General features: G+C 34.4%; 1 protein-coding gene across 1 annotated transcript in view; it reads right to left on the bottom strand.

Annotated features, from left to right (window-relative positions):
* Window positions 1–4318: 4318 nt before the first annotated feature.
* The window catches only part of TRHDE (thyrotropin releasing hormone degrading enzyme), a 387000-nt gene continuing 369636 nt past the window's right edge, over window positions 4319–21682 (bottom strand). The window contains exons 16-19 of the mRNA XM_040491410.1: window positions 16446–16613; window positions 15788–15928; window positions 13112–13193; window positions 4319–7667 (exon numbers count right to left, since the gene is read on the bottom strand). Coding sequence (XP_040347344.1) covers window positions 7524–7667; window positions 13112–13193; window positions 15788–15928; window positions 16446–16613 — 535 coding nt within the window. The 3' untranslated portion in view covers window positions 4319–7523. The remainder of the gene's footprint in view (window positions 7668–13111; window positions 13194–15787; window positions 15929–16445; window positions 16614–21682) is intronic.

Below are 21682 nucleotides of genomic sequence, written 5' to 3' on the forward strand. Positions count from 1 at the left end.
CATGTCAGAAAATTAAGACAGTGATGAATTACACATTACTGTACAAAATTTTATTGTCAGAGGCAAAATTCAAATTTGTTCTGTTTAAAATACAGAAGACAAATTTTCTCATTTAGAAAAATCCATTTTGTTAGTGCTTGGTTGTATCGGAATAAAAACTTCATGTTGAATACATACTGATTCAATTTTTAATGAATACTTTTAAAGTCATACCATAGAAAACATTTATCTGCTAAAGTAACACAAATTTACTTATTTGGTAAATGCTCTAGTAACTTGTATTTACTAAAGGAACAGTTACTGTTTCATTTCTAAATCATAAAATATTAGAAAGAAAGAAAGAGTTTCCTTTTGGCGTATTTTATATAAGTTTGTCCATTTGGGAAATGGCTTTATGAAAACAAACTTTGTTGCTGAATTAATTCAAGTTTATTAGAAATAGCCCACATACTATTTTTAAAAGATTATCTGGTGAATTCAGTTGTATCCAGTAGCCACTTATGAAAGTTTAAAGGCAGAATGTCTCGTCTTGCTCCAAGTAACTGGACAGTGTGTTTCATAAGCTTCATAGAACTAATGTGTTTCATTTTATAGTCTGAATTTGTTTTCAATGACTATCAAAATGTAAAGGGACTAAAATATAGCAAATGAAAATGGCAAGTATATTCATATGTGACAATGTGCAGGTAGCATTTAAAAAGGTAATTTGAGATTACTATTAAACCATAGTTTAGAAGGTAGAATACATTTGAGGAGGAATTCACTTGAAAAATATTTCGTACTTGAGAAGTGACAGATAATAAACTTATTTTAAATACAAATGAATAAAGAAAAATTAATAATGAATGTTCTCACCCAGTAGGTCTTAGGTTATGTGAAGGTGGGAACAGAACAGTGTCCAAGAACAAACGTAATAATGTGAACCTAGTAGGGGTTAAAAGGACAGCAACCGAATGATTAAGTTGGAAGACAAATGCACTGCACATTCAAGGCAGATGTTCTTTACCGTAATATCTGCTATAAAACATTTCACTCTCTCATTTACTTACATGACACAATAAAAATGTGTGCGATTAGAAGTAAGTTGACCTGTGCAGAGCTAGGTCAAAGCAGTTATCTTAAAGTGTATCCACGCACAGCAGGCCAATGGAAAAGGTAACTTGAAGTAAATTCAGCTGCTGCAGTCCATCTACAGACCATCTACACAGTCCCAGGCAGAAAGAGAGAAATAGTTCCCTGATCACTAAGCAAAGACTCCTGGCTAGACTAATAGGTCACCTCTACAAGCAGGACAGAGGTTTAACCTTATCTTTGGGTCCACTGGTAAAGAGCTTTTCAATCCATCCTCCCTTTGTACTTATTTTTCAAGGCTCGTTGTTTGCATTATCTAATTATCTGTTATAGCTTAAAACCCTGGACGCCTAGGTGGGTCAGTCGGTTAAGCATCTGACTCTTGGTTCCAGGTTGGGTCATGATCTCATGGTTCCTGAGATTGAATCCAGGGTCACGTTCTGTACTGACAGCATAAAGCCTGCTTGGGATTTTCTCTCTGTCTCTGCCCCTACCCAACTCATGCCCCCACCCCTCTCAAAATAAATTAAAAAAAAAAAAAAAACCACTATGCAACACACTAATGTAAAGTGTTTTGATGAAAACTCTTATAGGCCAAATGAAGTAACTTTGTTAAGAAACGAGTGTCAACCCAGAATGCATTAATTAACATTTTTTTTTCTCAATTTAGTCAATGACAATGAAAAAGTAAGTAGTATTCAAATCGTCTATAGAGACTGGTCTATATGGATAATCATTATGTTTCCATGCATGTAGGAGGCAGATTAATGACTGATTTGAGCCATGTAAGGCTTGGTTTGCAGGGATTTGAATCCCAGCTAATACCTATCACCAGTTATACAAACTGATCCCAACCCTTAACCGTCTCCCCATTGATAAGTTGGAACTAATGGTATTTCAGTTTAGATGAGATGATGTCTATAAAGTGCCTGGCATCTCATTGACACTCAAATTTTTGTTCTTTTCCTATATTTTACCTTATTTAACATTAATAACATTAATATAGCACACAAAAAATTTCAGAAAAAATAAAAGATTGGATTTTCCTTTTTTCTTAGTGCATTAGTACATGAACTGGGAATGTGCAAAAGGTAGGCATCTTCAATGTCCTATCCTTAAATTACTAAATATTCAAAATAAAATCCCTTAATGTACTATGTTTCCAAAATCTGAATAAAACCATACTGCCTGCTAACAGGGCCATTTGTGAAAAACTTATTTTAAAAATAAAATGCAGGGGCGCCTGGGTGGCTCAGTCAGTTAAGCGTCCGACTTCGGCTCAGGTCATGATCTCACAGTTCGTGAGTTCGAGCCCCGCGTCGGGCTCTGTGCTGACAGCTCAGAGCCTGGAGCCTGCTTCACATTCTGTGTCTCCCTCTCTCCCTGCCCCTTCCCTGCTCATGCTGTGTCTCTCTCTGTCTCAAAAATAAATAAACATTAAAAAAAATTAAAAAAATAAAATAAAATAAAATAAAATGCAGGGGTGCTTGAGTGGCTCAGCCAGTTGAGCATCTGAATCTTGTTTCGGCTCAGGTTGTGGTCCCATGGTTGTGGAATCAAGCCCTGTGTTGGGCTCTGTCCTGAGCGTGAAGCCTGCTTGAGAGTCTCTCTCTCCCTATGCTCCTCTCCCCTCCCCTTCTAAAAATAAATAAATAAATAAATAAATAAATAAATAAATAAATAAATAAAAAATAAAACAAAATGCATATATTTACACATATGCAGTATACTTAAAATTAGAACATATTTTCACCAACTGCTTATTCTTAATACTTAAGACTCTTTAAAATTTTTTAAACTTTGAAATAAAATTTTATAAAATAAAATTGAAAATAAAAGCCTCTGGAGTTCCCTTTTGTTAGTATTTTCCTGAATAGAAACTACAATAAATGAAATATTTTAATAAAAATTCCTTATTACTTCAAAGCAATAGAACTAAAGGTTACTCTTATTAAACTAAAATTTAAAATTCTAGAATAATTTATAAGAACATTTCTGTACTCAAAAGTTCCCACATACGAATTTGAACAAATATATTATTGCCTCTGATAAGAATTGTTGAACCTGCTTTCAAGAATATATGATTAACTTAAAATTAACACATTGTGAATATACCAATAGTATGCTAAAAGCATTTTTAAAAACTTGAACTACTTTTCTAGGGTAAACATTCTTCCTGTAACCTACTGATATTATTAAATTGCTCAAATAACTTTTCTTAAAGATAAATTCTATCCCAATTTATATCCTAATTATAAAGTTTAAACCATGTAGTGTTATTATATTTTCTAAACATTACACATTTTCTGTAAAACACAACTAAGTGCTGTGAAACCAAACATTGAGAAGTACCCTAAAAGTTTTGAAAACTAGTGTACAAAAATACTTGCATTATCTATATCTAAAAATAATTTAGTTTTTCTTTGATAGAATGTAAGTATGTTCCATGTTTGCTCTTATTCTGATTGGTTCGTGATTTATGTTTGTTTCATTTATTGTAATGTGAATTCTGCTCTTCCCTCCTTTCCCTTCACAAAGTGCTTTGTGAAATAAAATGTGTTCAATAAATATTTAATTAAATTGAATTTTGTCCTATATAATTAGCAGTGTCAAATGATAACAACCCGGCCATGACCTCAAGTAAAAAAAGAAAACAAAACAGGTGTAGGAATCTTAATTTCTCATTCTATAAACTTTTACTACTCCTTTAACATGTATATGTGGTTACCTCATGGTCATCCTGAGAATAATGGAGGTATTTTAGGTCTTCAATTTCTTAGAAAAAAAATCCTTAAAATTGTAATAGCCAGTAGATTTTAACTAAATATATCATTGTAAACTTCTTTAGGAATTCCTTTTCTGCATCTAATCCAGGACTGCAGTGGCACAAACACTGTTTTTCACAATTTAGTCTGCATAGATTTATAAACATTTTACCGAATATTATTTTCACTGATTTAGGTGGAAACCATTTTATCTGTGGTCTGACCATCTGTTACTACAGATAGAGCCTTTCAGAGAAATATGTGTAAAAATAAAGCAAATTATCACCATTTTAAAGTCATATTTAAACAGTAGTCACTGAAAGATAATAAAAGGAAACTATAATCAATGAACTATATTTTTGTAACAATATTGGGCTGCTTGTATGGACTAAAGTGAATTGCTGATGAACATTTCACCCAGTTGTTTGAATCATGCAAATTAGAAACACAGACTTTGAAAAATAATATAATTACTGTAGACATATTTCGTCACATATTTTAATGCTGCTTCTGGTATTAGGAAAATCTCCAGCTAATGCAACGGATAGAAGTATTTCAAAAATGCCTTTCTAGTTTAGCGGTAGGAAGGTTTCACTGAAAGCCCAAGGCTACTGTGCCTGTTCCCCAAATAACAACTGTATCATTTTAAATGGTTCACATTTCTGCTCTGAACCTCAGTTTTCTCATCAGACTATCAGGGCTAACATAAGTTATTATGTTTTTGAAAGGAGCCAAATTAAACAGCATGTGTAAAGCTCTTTGAAAATGAAATTCAATTTATAAATACATTCTAATCTGAATAAGCTTGTAAGATATTAAAGTTATATTTGTAAACAGTACTGACACAAAAAGCCCAGTCTTATAATATAAATTATCTTAGAGATAATATAAAGCAAAGTCAGTTTAAACTGCAGTTAAAATCTGGTTATTGAAACTCAGGAATAAGCCTACAATTGTAGAGAGTAACCTTAGAGGTTGTGCTTCTCTACTTTTTTTTTTTTCATCTTAAAGATTTTAAGAAAATCTTAAGGAAAAATGTGTAAAAATGGGGAAAAGTTTTTATTTACAAGTTACTTAGTGATATTTAATATTCAGTATGGTAAATAATTTAGTCCTGTCTAATTGGAACCAAATTTTGCGGTGGTACATATATTGGCACAGTAATGTGGTAAGCCTAAGTACTGAACACTTTCAACAATTTGTTATTTCGTGCATATATAGGATTTGTAAAGCATACAAAGAAGAGAAAAAAGATAAAAACTCTATGTAGAAAATAGAATTTTATAACTACATTTTACAGAATATTCCAAGAGATATCATTGGTCATTTTATTATTTTGAAAATATTACTTATTTAAACAACTAAAAAACGTTAAAGCCTGATATAATCTTCAACATTGGAAAGGACAAATTATGAAAAATATGTAGAACAGAAATCCCATCTCAATGCCATTGATACTATTATACTGTTTAACAAACATTCTATGAGGTATTGAACATTGCACATAATTTACACATTTAGGATTTGACATTGTAGCTAAACCAGTTGTTCAAGGCCACTAAAATACTGAAAGAGGATTGAGATTATTAACAGCGGGGAGGAAAAAGAACTATAAAAGCCTTTCTAACTCAAATCTGGAAATATGATTTCGCTCAAAAGAATGTCACAACTAAGAATTTTCAGTAATTCATGACACAAAATAAGACATCCACCTCTAATTTTTTATCTATTTATCTCTATTACATGAATCTAATGCTCATACAGTACATGTTTTGGACCCTTACGGCAGTGTGATATTTATTGTTGTTATGTCCAGAACTTGTCTCTTATGGAGTTTACATATGTGTAAGTACTAGTTAAATTACATGACTTCTGATAGGTGGGACGACTTTTAGATTTAATGCTAAGTATTACTATGTCTCACTAAATCCACATAGTGTATTTAAAATTCACACGTTTTAATTGAATGAAGTGCTGAAAAATTTAGGTATGAGTAATAGATATTAATTGCAAAAAAGATAAAATTCAATTTTAGGTGATACTTGTTCAATGGATTTGGAAATTGCTACTTTTTATTAAACTCAAAATAAATCTATGACTCTGGTTTTAAAACACCTATATTTTTTTCCCAGTGTTCAGTGACGGTTAGAATAGATCTTTCTCAATAATTTGCAAGGAGACGTGGAAGAGTGGAGAACCTCAGGAAAATAGAAAGCGGTCCACATACTTTTAGCTTTGGTCCAGTAGTTGTGCTGGTATTTTATAACGGCAAACTTAAAATATGTTCATTTTGGAGCATCTAAGCAACGTTTGGCGAGCTGGCCTACTGGGTGAGAATGCCACGTAAAATAAGCACTTGTGTTACATAACACACAGCCATGGGAAGGGCTACTTAAAATTCCCTGGCGGAAGACAGCTGTCAATGCCAAAGGAAGAGCTTTCCTCAAGAAAAGTAACTTTCATCAGAACGGACGCACAACTGGCATCAAAGGTCATTAAATGGTATCAGACGTACTTGAGGTACGGTCACTTAATGGAGGATTAGATGGACACAGACACAAAGACCAACATACAAGAGAGAATTTTCAACCCTCTGGACCACCCAACATGAGATGAAAAAACAAACAAGATGGAAAAGAAACACCTTCTCAGCGCTGAGAATTCTTAAGTGTGCACAATTGTTTGATGCAATGGGAAGTTTGACCAAAATGATGACAGAATCCATATTTAGGATACGAGGCTGCCACTTTAGAGAATTAGAAGAGTGTTTATACATAAATTTTGTTTGAATTCATTTTCACGTAGTAGAATAGACCACTGTTCAGGAAGTAGATGAAAAAATCTGTAACAGTTGAGAAATTTAGTCAGGAAATTGTCATGAAGAATAGCGTTGAGATAAATTCCTTTAAGCTTTTTCAAAGTTTGCATAAGTTTATAAAAAGAGATAAAGTTTCTTTGAAGAGATCCTTTGCACAAGTGCAGTGTGCAACATACTATATACATACAGGGTTTCCCTATGTACATATACATATGCATACACTATCTATATGCCTTTTTAAACGTATACACAGCTTTAACTCGAAGAAAATGAGTTAGTAACACAGGAATCATTGCAAGACAATCCAAGTGCTGAAATAAGTGACACTGATCACTTCAAGGGCTGTTTTACCTCTCACATCGCCCAGGACTAAGAATATAATTCCTTTTTAGTTTTTCTTTCATCGCAACACTGATTGTCATAGGTAATCTTTGTGCTTTTGTATAATGCCCATCCTGGATGTAACAGATATTCACGTACAACATTGGACATTTTAAATAAGCATGCTGAACACAGGCAGGACCACACAACCATGCACAAAATATTCTGAATATGTTTTTCCAAACTGACTGTAACATCAACATGCACCACTATCATATTTGGTCCTGTACAGCAAGGAATGTACAGCTGAAGCAATCATGGCTAGTTTCACTTGCAAGAGTTTCTTTAGAGAAGAACACCCAGTAGAGAAACAAAACAGAATGAATGAAACAAACAAAAAAATCCCCCAAAACCAAAAATAAAAAAAAAAAGTCCTCCCACACGTTAACACCGAAAATCTGGCCATTTTCCACATAGCACATTTTCCTCATTCCATATAAAGCAGTTTTCTCCCAAAATTCTGAGTTGAATTGTTTATAATAGAGCTATTAGTGTCTCAGAGCTTTTCCCAACCACTGGAAGAGCTCATCCTGATAGAGCATTTTCCAGCGCACATTGGCTTCAACGGTCTCCACAGCTCTCAAGAAAGAGGCAGCAGCTACTCCGTCATAATTCTTCATGAAGTTCTTCAGCTGAAAAGACACATTTTAGAGTGGTAAAAATACATGTCTCAGAGAAACTCATGGCCAACATATATAAACAAGATTGTATGTGGAACAAAGTGCCACCACCCCTACTGAAGGCCTATCTAATATGTGAAGCAATCTTACTAACAAAATGAAATATAAGAAATTGCATCCATTAGGTGTGAGGTAATTTCTTTTGGAACTGGAAGGAAAAAAGAGTGGACATTACAGTTCAAAGAGCTCCGAATTCAGCTTCTTGTTTCATAGACAAATATTAAAAGAGATGTGTTTATATTTTCATATATGTTGAGGGGATTGTGGCAAAGGCTAGTTTTAATTATGAATCATATCCAAGGTACAAAATAGCCTTAAAAACTGAATATGAGGGTTAAAGTTCACTCTTTGTTGGTAGAGATAAAACTAGTCCTTATCTTCCCCAAATAAACAGTATAAAGGCTTGACATTATCTTTGGTGGCAAGGGATTACCAGTTATCAGCTAGTGGAAAAAACTAATGATGCTATATGAAAACTGGATGGTTAATGACACTGCAATCACCTGAGTAACTCAACTTGGAATGAAGCAAGAATGCAGACTCATTTAGCTAGAGACGTCGAGCATTTAATTAAAATGTTATAATTTTGAAATGCATTGTTATTCTTTTTATGGAAAGATTTTCTCTAGAGAGTTCACATGTTCTGGGGATGTTTAGGGATTTTATTTCAAGATTAAATACTAGCAGTTTTTCTTTCTGTTTGATATATCTTAAAAAACTGGCAACCAACCAACAATCGCAATGCTAATAGGCGAATGTGAAAAATCAACTTGCAGCACAGAAACATTATGTGGTGTAATTAGTGTGGGGTGTGATTCATCACATGGTGGGTGCCACATGGAAGATATGCCAGGAGGGAAATGTAGTGCATCAAGATTGACTCAGGGACAGGGAGATATGGGGTGGGGAGGATGCAATTAAAATGGACTTTTTAATATCTTTCTGAGTTAATCTAGAAATTGGTTCGCTGGTAGTTTGGTTTGTTTATGACAGCATTACTTTGATTACATGATACGATGGGTTTTCTCAAAGTTTATCCTCTACTTTCCTACAAAGCCTTGGGCCCCTGCAGCATTAGCAGTAGGTAGCCATATCTCAGAGCTATGTCCTTTATAAGACTTCACAATCACTATGCTTTTATAACCAACATGTAAAATATCCAACATATAACAAAGATTTGTTAATGCTACCCTTAAAACTGATTTGACATTTTACCAAATTTACACATACTAAGCAGAAGAAGGGAAGACATTGGAATTCATTGAATATCTTCAATATATATATATATATATGCCTGTAACATGCTCACACATATCTTCAAAGGAAGTTGAATAGAAACATTTGAATCATATTTTTAAACTTTAACTGATTAATCCAATAATTCATTTGTATTGATATGTTTGGACTAATTCAGTCCATATTTCTAAAGCAACAAATAATACATCATGGTCTGTTTTGAATTATATTTTATTATAAAAATATGTATATTGCCATGCATATTACATATGTATATTACAGTGGTATTATTTACGTAGTATATGTCAATCAGGAAAAAAATTATATCTACTCCTCTTGAAATACATTCTGTGCTATTACATACTTTCCTAGGCGGTACTAAATATGCCAGATAATGGTAAATGACCCTTTGGCAACTTTGATTCTGTGGAACATGCTCTTGGCCCCTTGATGAAATAGACGGCAAGACAGGCTGAACACATGAAGTAAAACTCTTAAGTCCTCCTCAAAGACAAACTATGGGTTTGAATATGAATGAGTTATTGACACAAAGAGTAGGTCAGATTACCCTGCAAAAGAACTATCAATAAAAAAATGTTAAGTGGTGGGTCCCCAGGGATTCATTTCCTAACTCACTATTTAAGTGCACTAAATAACTTCCTTCACGAGCTCAGAGAGCCTGAGGTAACTCATCTGAATCTTAGGAGTAGCTTATTCATCAGAACACATAAGGCCCAACTCTCCATAGCTGGCATAAATTGATCTTATACTCATGTTCTTCCACAGCCTTTCTGACAAACGCATGGTGAGAACAGCCATCTAACCGGACCAGGGGTGTGATGATAGCACCTTCCAGACTCCTGCCTGACTTTATAGGGCCTGAGGTAGATGGAAGGCACTTGGCATTCCAGTTTGCTTCTTTCTGCAGCTCTTTGGTAGCTTTTCTGCTGTTATTAGCTTTTATTGTTGTGTTTCCTAAATATTTATGCCATCTTGTGCTTTTATTTGAAAATGTTGCTAGTTTAGACATTTTTATAAAATAGCATTTAGTAAGATGTCAGCGTTGTTTGTGCTTCCCGTTCTTAGCCTAAAATTTCTAGACATGTTTGCTAATTTCTCTATTAGGAAACATTTTAATATTAAAAAAACCTCTTATTTTAGGGTAACCTAGACCCTAAGCATCACGAAATAAATTATTTGGAGAGTAAATTACACAACATAATATACTCTCAGTGACTATATAAATGAATTGAAGTAGCTATTGCCCTATTATGAGGTTCATATTTTCAACATTAAAACTGTAAGTGAGGTGTCTGTGATGCACAGGATCTATGTTCTTCCCCAGCCGTGTTGTAGATTAGGTTCAAAAAGGCAGAAAAACGAGTGCTGGAGAGAATTGCTTAACAGACATTAGTATGAAAAACTGTCAAGGGCCTCCGTGGCTCCCTCAGGTTGTACTTCCATTAGTTTAAAATTAAGGAAATAACACACTGTTTCATGGAGAAATATTGTTCAAATTGCTGGAGCCATGTAATTAGAAGGAAATTGCCAGTGTCAGGTACGAGAATGCAGTTTTGGGGAAGGGAGTTCGGAACAATACACATTTCTTTACCGAATGCCCCTAAGGCTGATGGGGATCATTAAAATCTCAACTGAGTTTTCAGAATTCATAAAGATGCTGATTCCCTTTTGATCTAGATACTCTTGAAAATAAGAATATACCCTATGCAAAGGGAGCATATTGGGTTTTCTGTTTCTGAAGCTCATTGGTTATGACAGGATGAGTCTGGAATTTCCTAACCCCTTTTATTTTAATGAAAGGGGGTTATTAACAATACAAAGTAAACCCCCATACCACTCAACAACAGTGGTCCCCAATCTTAAACACAATGATTAGATAATGAAACTCTGGAAAAGCCTCAGGCAGCAGTTGTCCAACTAGAAGTCAGCACAAGTATCTAGATGGTGAAGGGATTCGTTGCTTATGCCATGGACAGTATTGTGAAGTTAGCTGCTTGCTGGATAATGGAATAAAAGCCACAATTTAGTTTCAGTTTTGAAACTGCACCTTTCATTATAGGGGTATCTTGGGACATTTCAAATAGCAATTAAATCAAGTGGAAAATATGAAATCCATGTGTGAAATAAATAAAGTGGTCGGCATATGATAACATCAAATTAATATCCATTTATTTTTTATTAAATTTTTTAATGTTTTTTTATTTTTGAGAGAGAGAGAGAGAGTGAGCACATGAGTGGGGGAGGGGCAGAGAGAGAGGGAGACACAGAATCTGAAGGAGGTTCCAGGCTCTGAGCTGTCAGCACAGAGCCTGATGCGGGGCTCATAATCCCAAACCATGAGATCATGACCTGAGCCGAAGTCAGATGCCCAACCAACTGAGCCACCCAGGAGCCCCAAATTAATATCCATTTAAAAGATGTTTTCTCAGAGTACTTGGGTGGCTCAGTGGGTTAAGTGACTGACCCTTGATTTTTGGCTCAGGTCATGATCTTATGGTTTGTGGGTTCAAGCTTTGTGTCAGGCTCTGTGCTAACAGCATGGAGCCTGCTTGGGATTCTCTCTCTCTCTCTCTCTCTCTCAAAATAAATAAATAAGCTTAAAAAAAAAGATATTTTTTCATGGCCTGGGTATTACTGAAGCAAGGGAAGTATGAAAGACAGTTTGAGGAAGAAGTGGGAGAGGGAACAGGTGAAAGACTGCAAGAAAGGGGCAAAGGCAAAGACAGGAGAGAAGACAGGAGAAGGGAGGGAGCAAAAAGAGAGAAGGACTAGGGGAAGGAAAAGGTGGAAGAGATTTTTCACTTCTGTGTTCGACTTCTCAGGTTGTGAGTAAATGAATCTTTCACTCACCAATTATTGAATATAAAATCAAGGAATTAAAAGTAATTCCTTTGAATACAGAGAAAATTGGAAGCAATCATTCATTCAATCGTTCTTTCTTTCTGTTTCATATGGGTATGAAAGAAGTCCTTCCCATTTAGCTTCCTTTATTAAAAAAAATATATATAGTAAAACATGTGCTACGGCTTTCAAAACCAAATCCTTTAGGGTTGGGAACACATAGCAGGGATAAAAATTGAATTTCAAATCATTACAATCAGAGACTTAGCTTAGCTCCTAGTGTTGCAGGGATCCAAGTGAGTGAATAGGGGACAATCGTACAACATTGGGAGATATTAGAAGATGTTACGGATGGTGCCAGGGTTGATGCTTCTAGGGAAATGCTGCTCAATATGATTATCTCTGGGTCATAGCCTCAGGCGTTCTGTCAGTGAGAGCTGAGGAAGCTATGATTCTCAATGCCAAATCTCAGCTATATTTTACAACAGAGTTGCGCAATGGACGAAAAAGTGATAAATGGTCGAAGCCCAGCTCATCTGAATCATTTCAAAGTATCTATATTTTTTCCTCCCTCCTACATATTTATTCCTCCCCATTTTCTACCCCTCTGTGTTACAAATGTGAGTTAATGGTCAAAAAAAAAAAAAATAGCTGATTTAAATTTCCATAGAAATAAACCAGATAAAAAAGGAAGGAAACATTAGATACACTCCAAACTGGACACTAATCCTTTAAAAAATTGTTTATTTTCATCAGTGAAATTCATGTGTAATCATATCAAGCAGAATTTTAAGCTATTAATCTCAAGATATATTGTCAGACACATTCTCTGTCACACATATGAATTCATTTTATTGAACAGACTAGATAGCATGAAGCATTATTATCACATCCAGTTATCTACTTCCTGTATAGGCCTGTCCACAAAGCAGTGAGACCCAAGTTCTGTACCTTAACACCAGCCTTGATCCTTTGTATCTAAATACTGAGTCATTGTGACAGGATAGTTTTGTTATTTCTAAACCAGGTTGTTCCTCAACTGATTGGATCAAAGATTTCTGGAGTAGAGTCCCCCAGTTTGGGAAACATTACATTTAAACATTTCTCAAAGGCATTTAATGTTTAATATAATATAAATACATTTGCAAATAATGAATTGAGTAAAGTCTTTAGCATGAATGTGTGTGTGTGTGTGTGTTTTAAAGAAATGGATATGAATCTGTTGAAAAAATAAAGTAAATGTATGCCTTCATATGTTTATAAAAGAAAAGCATTAGAACTCATATTAAAATATTTACCTCTTTGAGTTCACTTTCAGTATTAAGAAATTCTGTAACTCCACTAATGAGTTTAGAATTCATAAATAATGCCTCCCCATACCTGGAAAGATGAAAAAAAAAAAAGGCTTTATGTTAATATAGGCAGTACTTTAAGAAATATTACTCTAAAGATTTTTTTAGAATACTTTTCAAGGGCTCCATTTGACTAATGTTATCTTATTGCCATTAAGATCTCTAAACATTTCAAAGTCATTTCTCTGGTTAGCCAGGGAGGTGAATAGAGATATGGCTGTGGGGCACCATCAGATGCTCAATCAGATGCTCATCTGATTTGGCTCAAAGTGTTTTAGAGAGGTCCAAATTGTAGTAAACAAAAACAAAAATAAAAACAAAAAAACTTAAAATTAGATTTAGTAATTATTATATTTTCAATCTAAGGACTAAGGAAGAAATTTTTTAAAACTTTCAACTTAAAGTAACCTAGTTTACTATAAGGAAACAAAAATCCCAAAAAAGGAAATGGGACTGTAAGATAAACTTGGGCAGTATTAGTATGTCACACAGATCCTTTGGTCTGGTCAGTTACAACTGACATTGACATTCTCCTTTTTCATGCTTAGAAACTGAGCCAAATTTCTTTGAAATGCTCCCAAAATATTAGCATTTTTTTCATGTAGGCATTAAATTAAAATATTGAGTTGTTTATTTGGATTGCATAATCCTTGTACCACAGATATAAATTCCTGACTCTTGACCTATAGAAAGGAACAATTTGTGTCAGTGTGTTGGAAGGGTTTCTCATTTTACTGATCTCTATTGTGCTAAGGATACCTATCACAGGTTATCTTTTAGGACTTGTTAAAATGACAATATCTTAAGCCTAATTGTTACAGATGGCAAGGAAAAGTGGGGAGTATATGTAGTTTTCCAAGTGTCTGGCTTGATTAATTGGTGGATTATTTACTGAGGAAATGAAGACAGGAGGAAAATGATGGGTTTAGCTTTGCAGGTACACCTCAGCAGCAGGTCCAAACAGACAACTGTCTTATCATAGGGTGAAGCTTAGGTGAAATGTCTCAGTAAGAGATATAGATTTGGGAGTGACTGAAACCATTAGAGTAGATGGCAACAAAAGCCAGGGAGAATCTTTAGCGCAGGAAATAAGGAGCATCTTGGACAGTGCCTCCATGAATTCCAGTGTTCTAGGATCGATAGAAGAGTAGGGATGAAGAAAATCCTGTTTTTCAACACTTCCATATCTGTAGGTATGTTGAAATCTCAAACTTTCTATCTTTAAGTTAGAGATCAGGGACTCTCAGTGAGACAAAATAACATATCAAGAACCAAATGTTTTTTGGTAGGGACTAAACTATACATCTACTATGCTGAACTCTGATATACAGAACCACTCCCTAAAGAAATTGTGTATTGACAGATATTTGATACTCCTTAAAGTGAACTGCTTGTATATACTAATTTCGCTTTCTGTCTGATTATTCACTACATTATATGCATGACAGCAAAGCAAGTTCTAATCTTCCAATCATTCCAATTTCTGAGCTGCAAATACAAAAAAGTCAGTGTGTCTTCTAGGAATATTAGTGCTTCCTGACAATGAAATATCCGTAGATAAAAATGTGTTTTAATAGGATACATTCATTCAAATTGAACTATTTATACAAGGGCAACTGATAAAGTTGTTTGTTAAAAACAAAGTTTACACACCAATTTTTAAGAGATAGAAAACAATAGGTCTGCTTATTGTATGAGGACATTTAAGTTTGAAAACATGTGGCATCTACATGCCCTTTAATAAATTTAATTTTAAAATGCCATACAGATTGTCAGAGTAATAAATCAACATTCATTACAATATATTTAAATACATAATGAAATATTTTCTTAAATTGACGCTGAAGAATTCTCACCATGAAACGATGTCTCAGGAATGAATTCTACTGCACCTAGAACTATACAATGATTCAAATCATGGTTTCATTTCAGGTGTTTATGGTATTTATATTTAAAGGAAACTCAAACAGGGGCGCCTGTCAATTAAGCTTCTGACTCTTGAATTAGGCTCAGATCATGATCTCTCGCTTGGTGAGATTGAGCCCCACATCAGACTATGTGCTAACAGTGTGGAGCCTCCTTGGGATTCTCTCTCTCTCTCTGTCTCTCTCTCTCTCTCTCCCTCTCTCTCTACCCCTTCCCCACTTGTGCACACCCTCACTTGCTCTCTCTCAAAACAAATAAACAATAAAAAAAAATAAAATAAAATAAAGGAAACTTAAGACAATTCTACAGCAGTAAAGTTTTCTTGTTATATAAATAATAATTGTATCTGATTTATAAATCATTTTTTCCACAACACATTCAGAATATAGAAGCTTTATGATATTTCTTCAACCTTAGACAGTTTAACAGTTTCCACAAAAACTGTACTGCTAAACCTTTTTAGTCCCACATTTCTATATATAATCACAGTTTTTAATCTTCAAAACATGAATAATGCTATAGAATTGTTAAAATAATTCTGAGTTTCCCAGAAGTGGCAACACCCATATTAGTTGACTATTTTAAAATCTAATTCTATTATCTAAGCCTTGGTTTTAACACAAAAAGTTGGGTCTTTATGTCTCATATATCACCTCTAATTTACTCACTCAAGTACAAATGAACTCTTATTTCTACCTGGTATTTAATATCTTCCATTTGTCTCTAAAAAACTTCCAGGCAAGGTCTCGGCCATGTGGATTTCGAGCGACATGAATTATCACATCAATTGCATCTTGATCCAACACCACCTCAGAATTTAGTGATAGATTCAGAAGCCTTTAAAGATAGAATTGTAGGAAAACTCTTAGCCCAATAACTTAAGCATTTTTATAAAACTTCAAAAAATTATATGCATTAATTTGTCATATATTTCAAAAGAATAGGCCAGTGTAGACTTTACCAACACAATTTATCAATAGAACAACTTTCTGTTTATAGAAGGGGGAAAAGCAAGTTCGTAGTATTTTAATTAACTTGTTAATTAAATTCTGAAAAAATCTCGCAGGTGGAAAATCACAATTCTCTTTTAATGACCTAAACTTAGTTTTAAAAATCTTTATAGTAAACACCTCCTTTAATAATGAAACACTGTCTTACTGTTTAGGTAGAAACAGGTATATCTTTCAATTCAACTAGCTTTAGTCAAGTCAACATGGCAGTTTTCCTTAGCTGTAGAAAGTATATTTTAGAGTAACTACAATATATTCAAGGAAACACAATCGAGTTCACAATTGGTTGGTTAATAGAGAGTACTTTTATTACACAAATAGATTTAGAAAATCAATTGACCCACCTATTTAATAAGTTCCTATCATCACTGCAAGTTAAGGCTTCCAATAATATTTTCTTCTCAGAAACTGCTGTGGTAGAGTGGAATTTCATCCAGATGAATTCCCAGACATCCTCATCTAATAGTGAGACTCCCGTACAGTAGACGATGTCTCTAACATTTAGTGGTATTCTAAAGAAGCAACCCATGGTGGTTTTCTGTTAATGAAAAGCTTCATAGCATTTAAACTAAAGACAGATGTTGCTTTACTACAGTCAATTTTTAAAAAGATGATTTTGCTAATTAGTTTCTACCTGAAAGAGAATGATATTATATAGTAACAGTATTCAAAAATATTGGCAAGTGAGTGAATAAAATAATGTACTTTATGTAATGGTAGTTTTGAATGCAATTTTTGTTTCCACTCTTGATACTATATTTAAACAAAAACCAGAACACAAATGCTTAAAAAAACAGTGCAAAGAGGATGCTTTATATTTCCACAAACAGTAATATACTTATCAACCAATGATCGTGCTGTCATAATTGGTACACCCAAGAATGACAAGAAAGCCCAGGTTGAAGGGACTAATTTGATTAAAACAAACACTTTGTCCTAAATTCTTAGACAAGTCTCTCTAAAATTATTTTTCTCAAAGAGCTCTTCAAGTTTTGGAATCCAGAAGACTATCAATACAGGTAGTAAACAGATATAAGTAGTAAATTTTAAGAAAGTAGAAATTTCTTTTTCCTTACATTTATAAAAGTAACTATAAAAATAGACTAATTTTGACTTTGACTTCAAAATAAATACTGCAGTGGGAAACTGTGAGTGGATTTAATTAGTCTTGGCCATTTATAAACTGTAAATGCTCATGTTTACTTTACCATAGCTATTTTTTACTAAATATTGTTCTTTCAAGTCTCAGAGTATACCTCACATTTTAAAAACTGAATTCTCTGATAGATCACTCCAATATTTACAAAAAGTTAAAAATGCATTTCTGCTTTGTGTCACATTCAGTGATCTATTATTTACATTTCTCACTTATAATTTGAATGTGGCTAATAAGAAGTGTTTTCTCTGGATAGCAAGATAAAACAATCTCTTCTAAAGATTTAGGACCTTTGGTTGCCTGGGTGGCTCAGTGGGTTAAGCATCCAACTTTGGCTCAGGTCATGACCTCACAGTTTGTGAGTTCGAGCCCCATGTCAGGCTCTGTGCTGACAGCTCAGAGCCTAGAGCCTGCTGTGGTATCTGTGTCTCCCTCCCTCTCTGTTCTTTCCCTGCTCATGCTCTGCTTCTGTCCTTTTGTATCATACAAAGTTAATTGTTCCCAGATAGCTAAAACTATATCATTCTGTCTCTTTCAACACGTAATTTGGAGTGTTTGGAGAAAAGTTATTTTAACCTTGCTGTCTGGAGATTTTTTTCTTTGTGGCATTAGAAGGCAAGCACTTTGGTTGGTTGTTTTGTTTTTAAAGAACCAAAAGGAACACAAACATCAGAAGAAACCAGCAAAGAGCTTCAGAAATCACTGCCACCTCATGTAATCATGGTAGATACATTATACCCATCTTTACTAACTATAATAAGAACGTTAAGAAACCTAGTCTTTCTCTAAATCAACCAATAATTCTCTCGGCGCTGAACTGGCCACACTGTCACCTCTAACCTCTTTTTTAATTAATTTTTAAAACACAGTTTGATCAGTCATCTTTGAGAAATACGTTGGCAAGAGTGGATTTCCAACCGTAAGTATCCATTCTGTTAGCCAGCACTGAAGTGATACTTGTTAAAATGCAGCCTCTGGGTGACTATAAAGGCATAGGCTAGCGGGGTACTTAAGGAGCTGCTGTATGGCAATCTGGTCATACACAGAGCAAGGAGGAAAAAAAACCTTAAAAGGGCACTCAGCAATAAAGCGTTGAATATAACGACAGACAGATCACCCTGAAGGAATCTAATGAAAGTTGTCTGTCGCAAAGGAGGTCTTTAAAAGCAAAGCTGCCCAGAATAGGGGCAGGTTCCGTATCTGAAGCTGCAGACGCAAACCAAGAGAAAGACCCCATAATTTGGGTTTGTTCTGCCAGAAGTTGCAGGTCAACTTTCAGGCTTGCCAGCAGCTGTCCTTCCATGCACGGCAGATGTATCAAATTTGATTACTATGAAAACGAGACACACATATGTTTACATATATAATCTAAACCCTGTTGATGGTCCATTGAAAAACAGTGCTCAGTTTCAGCTGCAAATCCCCAACCTCTCAGGAAAAAAAAAAAAAAAAAAAAAAAAAAGGCTCTATTAGCAGCTGCTAGGCACATGCATTGCTTAAGGTTCACAAGGCTCCTTCCAAGAGGAAGGACAGAGCTGATTAACCACAGAATACCGCTCTGGTTTTTCCAGCATCTCTCCCCACGGCATCGGCTCCCTATCTTCCTTACCCACCCACCAGATAAGGAGTCAAGGTATAGTTCACAAGATTATTGTACTCATCACTGAAGATAAAACAAGACTGGTGAGACTTGAATTTACTAAGGGCCTTGGTTCCCAATGATTTCCATTGTTAATGAAGCCCCCTTTGTTGCTAAATTTGTAAAGATGTTCTAATAGCATTTTAGCAAAATGATTGCTCTGGGGACAGTTTAAGATCTCTTTGTGTAAACCAAAGTCATTAGGAACAAATGGAGAAGCTCATTTGTTTGGAAAGCATAGGCTGCGCACCCCACAGGACCCATAGTTATGAGCAGTACAAATGAGTTTTGTGAGATCCTTCCTACCAGGCTTGCAGGGAGACAGGGATCCTTTTCGTGATCATGGAAATTGCCTATGAGCATGTGAATATCCCACAGTCATTTCTTTTTAACTGCTTCCTCAGAAGCAAATATTTTAATGGAATTTTATTATCTGAGAAGGAAAGCTGTGCTTGTTTTTCTGTATGTGTATACATACAGAAATGTATGTATACATTCTCTATGTATACATAGAGAGGAGCAGGCCTAGTCTCTCTAGTTGCCTTTGTAAGAGATGAACGGAGTAAGCCTTAGCCAAAAGTGTCTTGATATTTTCTAGGATATAACATTGCAGAAATTATTACCTAATTAGTATAACTTACACCATATTTTTTTTCTATTCTCATTTTAAACAGGATCATGACGGAGTTCATTTGTACAGTACAAGTTTTGAAAGCATAAAAATTCTAAAAGCCTAAAAAGTATCACCTTGAAATAATCTATTTTGTATTTTGGTGATATGTTTAACCTTTTTTACTTTGCCAAAAGCAAACGCACAAAAACAAAATGCTTTGGGGTAGGAGTTAAAACAATTAAGTAGGTGGAAAAATAGAGGCATGCAACTTTTATAAGATTTTTTTTTTTACTGAGTTAAATAATGATGGTGGAATGAGACTAGTATTTTAAATCTTAGTAAATTGGAATTTTAATTATTAAATGGAAAATTGTGAAGTAGGTTGATAAATTAAGATAAATAATTAGAAAAATTTCCAAAGATTTTGCTCTAAAAGTTTTCTCTGCTACATTGTTTTTTTAAGGCAAGAAATCAGGGGCACCTGGGTGGCTCAGTAGGTTAAGCATCTACGCTTGATTTGGCTCAGGTCATGATCTCAAGGTTCCTGGGATTGAGACCCACATGGGGCTCTGCGCTGACAGTGCAAAGCCTGCTTGAGATTCTCTCTCTCCCTCTCTCTCTCTGCCACTCCCCAGTTTGCACTCCCGTGTGCTCTCTCTCTCAAATAAATAACTAAACTTAAAAAAAATTAAACATCAGGACATATCTACAATAACAATAAGGGACTGGTTTAAATTAAGATATAAATAGTTACTAAGAATAATAAATTATAGAGTAATATTTAATAATATGGTAAAATACATTATTTAATATAATGAAATATATTATTAAGGATGAGTATAATACATATATAATACCACAAGTTTAATTAAAAAAAAAACATAATGTGTACATTAGATTAAAAAAACTAAAAGAAAATGGGGCGCCTGGGTGGCTCAGTCGGTTGAGCGTCCAATTCCGGCTCAGGTCATGATCTCATGGCTTGTGAGTTCGAACCCCACCTCGGGCTCTGTGCTGACAGCTCAGAGCCTGGAGTCTGCTTCAGATTCTGTGTCTCCCTCTCTTGCCCCTCCCTCATTCATGCTCTGTCTCTCTTTCTCTCAAGAATAAATAAAATATTAAAAAAAAAACTAAAAGAAAAATCAAGAGACTATTAATATTTGCTTTTGGGTTGGGGAATTATAGGTAACTAGTCTTTCTTTTCTTAATTCATATATTTCAAATTTAACCATTTAAGAAATATTACAATTACTTTGAAAATATGATAAATAAATGTGTAATTACACTTGTAAAGACACAAGTCTGTTACTATTAGAGTAAAACATATTCCAATACTGAAAAATGTTGTTGAATAATATGCAAAAACAATTCTGATAGTACAGTTAAATATCTCCCAGAGGAAATTATATTTGCCAAAGGGAAAAAAACATATTATTTTAAAATATAATTTTGATGCTTAATCATGATATGAGTCTATTTCTAAGCAGGTTCTCAGTAGACCTAATTGGACCAATAACTGCCTCCAGGACTGGGCAAGTCAAGGTCATTGCTTTGGGCTTCATTTTTCACCCTAATTTGATAAGGCTAAAGTACAAGAGTTCTAAAGTCCCTTCCTGCTCTGTTAGTACAAGATTCTTTTCATTAGCGATGTGGATTTAATTATTTTCAATGACAATGAAAAAAATTTCTGAAATCACTCTAAGAGCCCCTGTTTATTTCAGTGGCACCAAACATGAATATAGAGTGTGGCCTACCATTTAATTTATTTCAATTAATTTGCATTTAATTAATTCATTTGAAAAATCACTTGCCTAATCTAAAAGTTAAAAGATAGCTTTGGTTGAGGCTTCCTCACCAACATTCTGAATCTTGTTTGACCTTTTAAGTACTAGCACTTTTACTTCTTCCTGAGTAATCCCTGACTTTAAAATATCAGACTGAAAAATAACCTGCGTTTACAAAGGTCTATCCTGTTCACAATAGTCCCTATTGCTTCTCTCATTCCATCTCCATTCCTTTGTCCCTTGGCTGCTCCTGAGAAAACTATCTTGAATAAAACTTAAAGCTGTTTAGAAAGAATATGTGTCTTTTTTGCACCTAAGCGTCAGTTTCCTCATTTGGAAAATGGGAAAAATAATTCTTTACAAGGTTATTACAATAATTAAATGCGATA

Source organism: Herpailurus yagouaroundi, unplaced genomic scaffold, assembly GCF_014898765.1.
Source record: "Herpailurus yagouaroundi ecotype Mexico unplaced genomic scaffold, PumYag 182, whole genome shotgun sequence".
Lineage (NCBI taxonomy): Eukaryota > Metazoa > Chordata > Mammalia > Carnivora > Felidae > Herpailurus > Herpailurus yagouaroundi.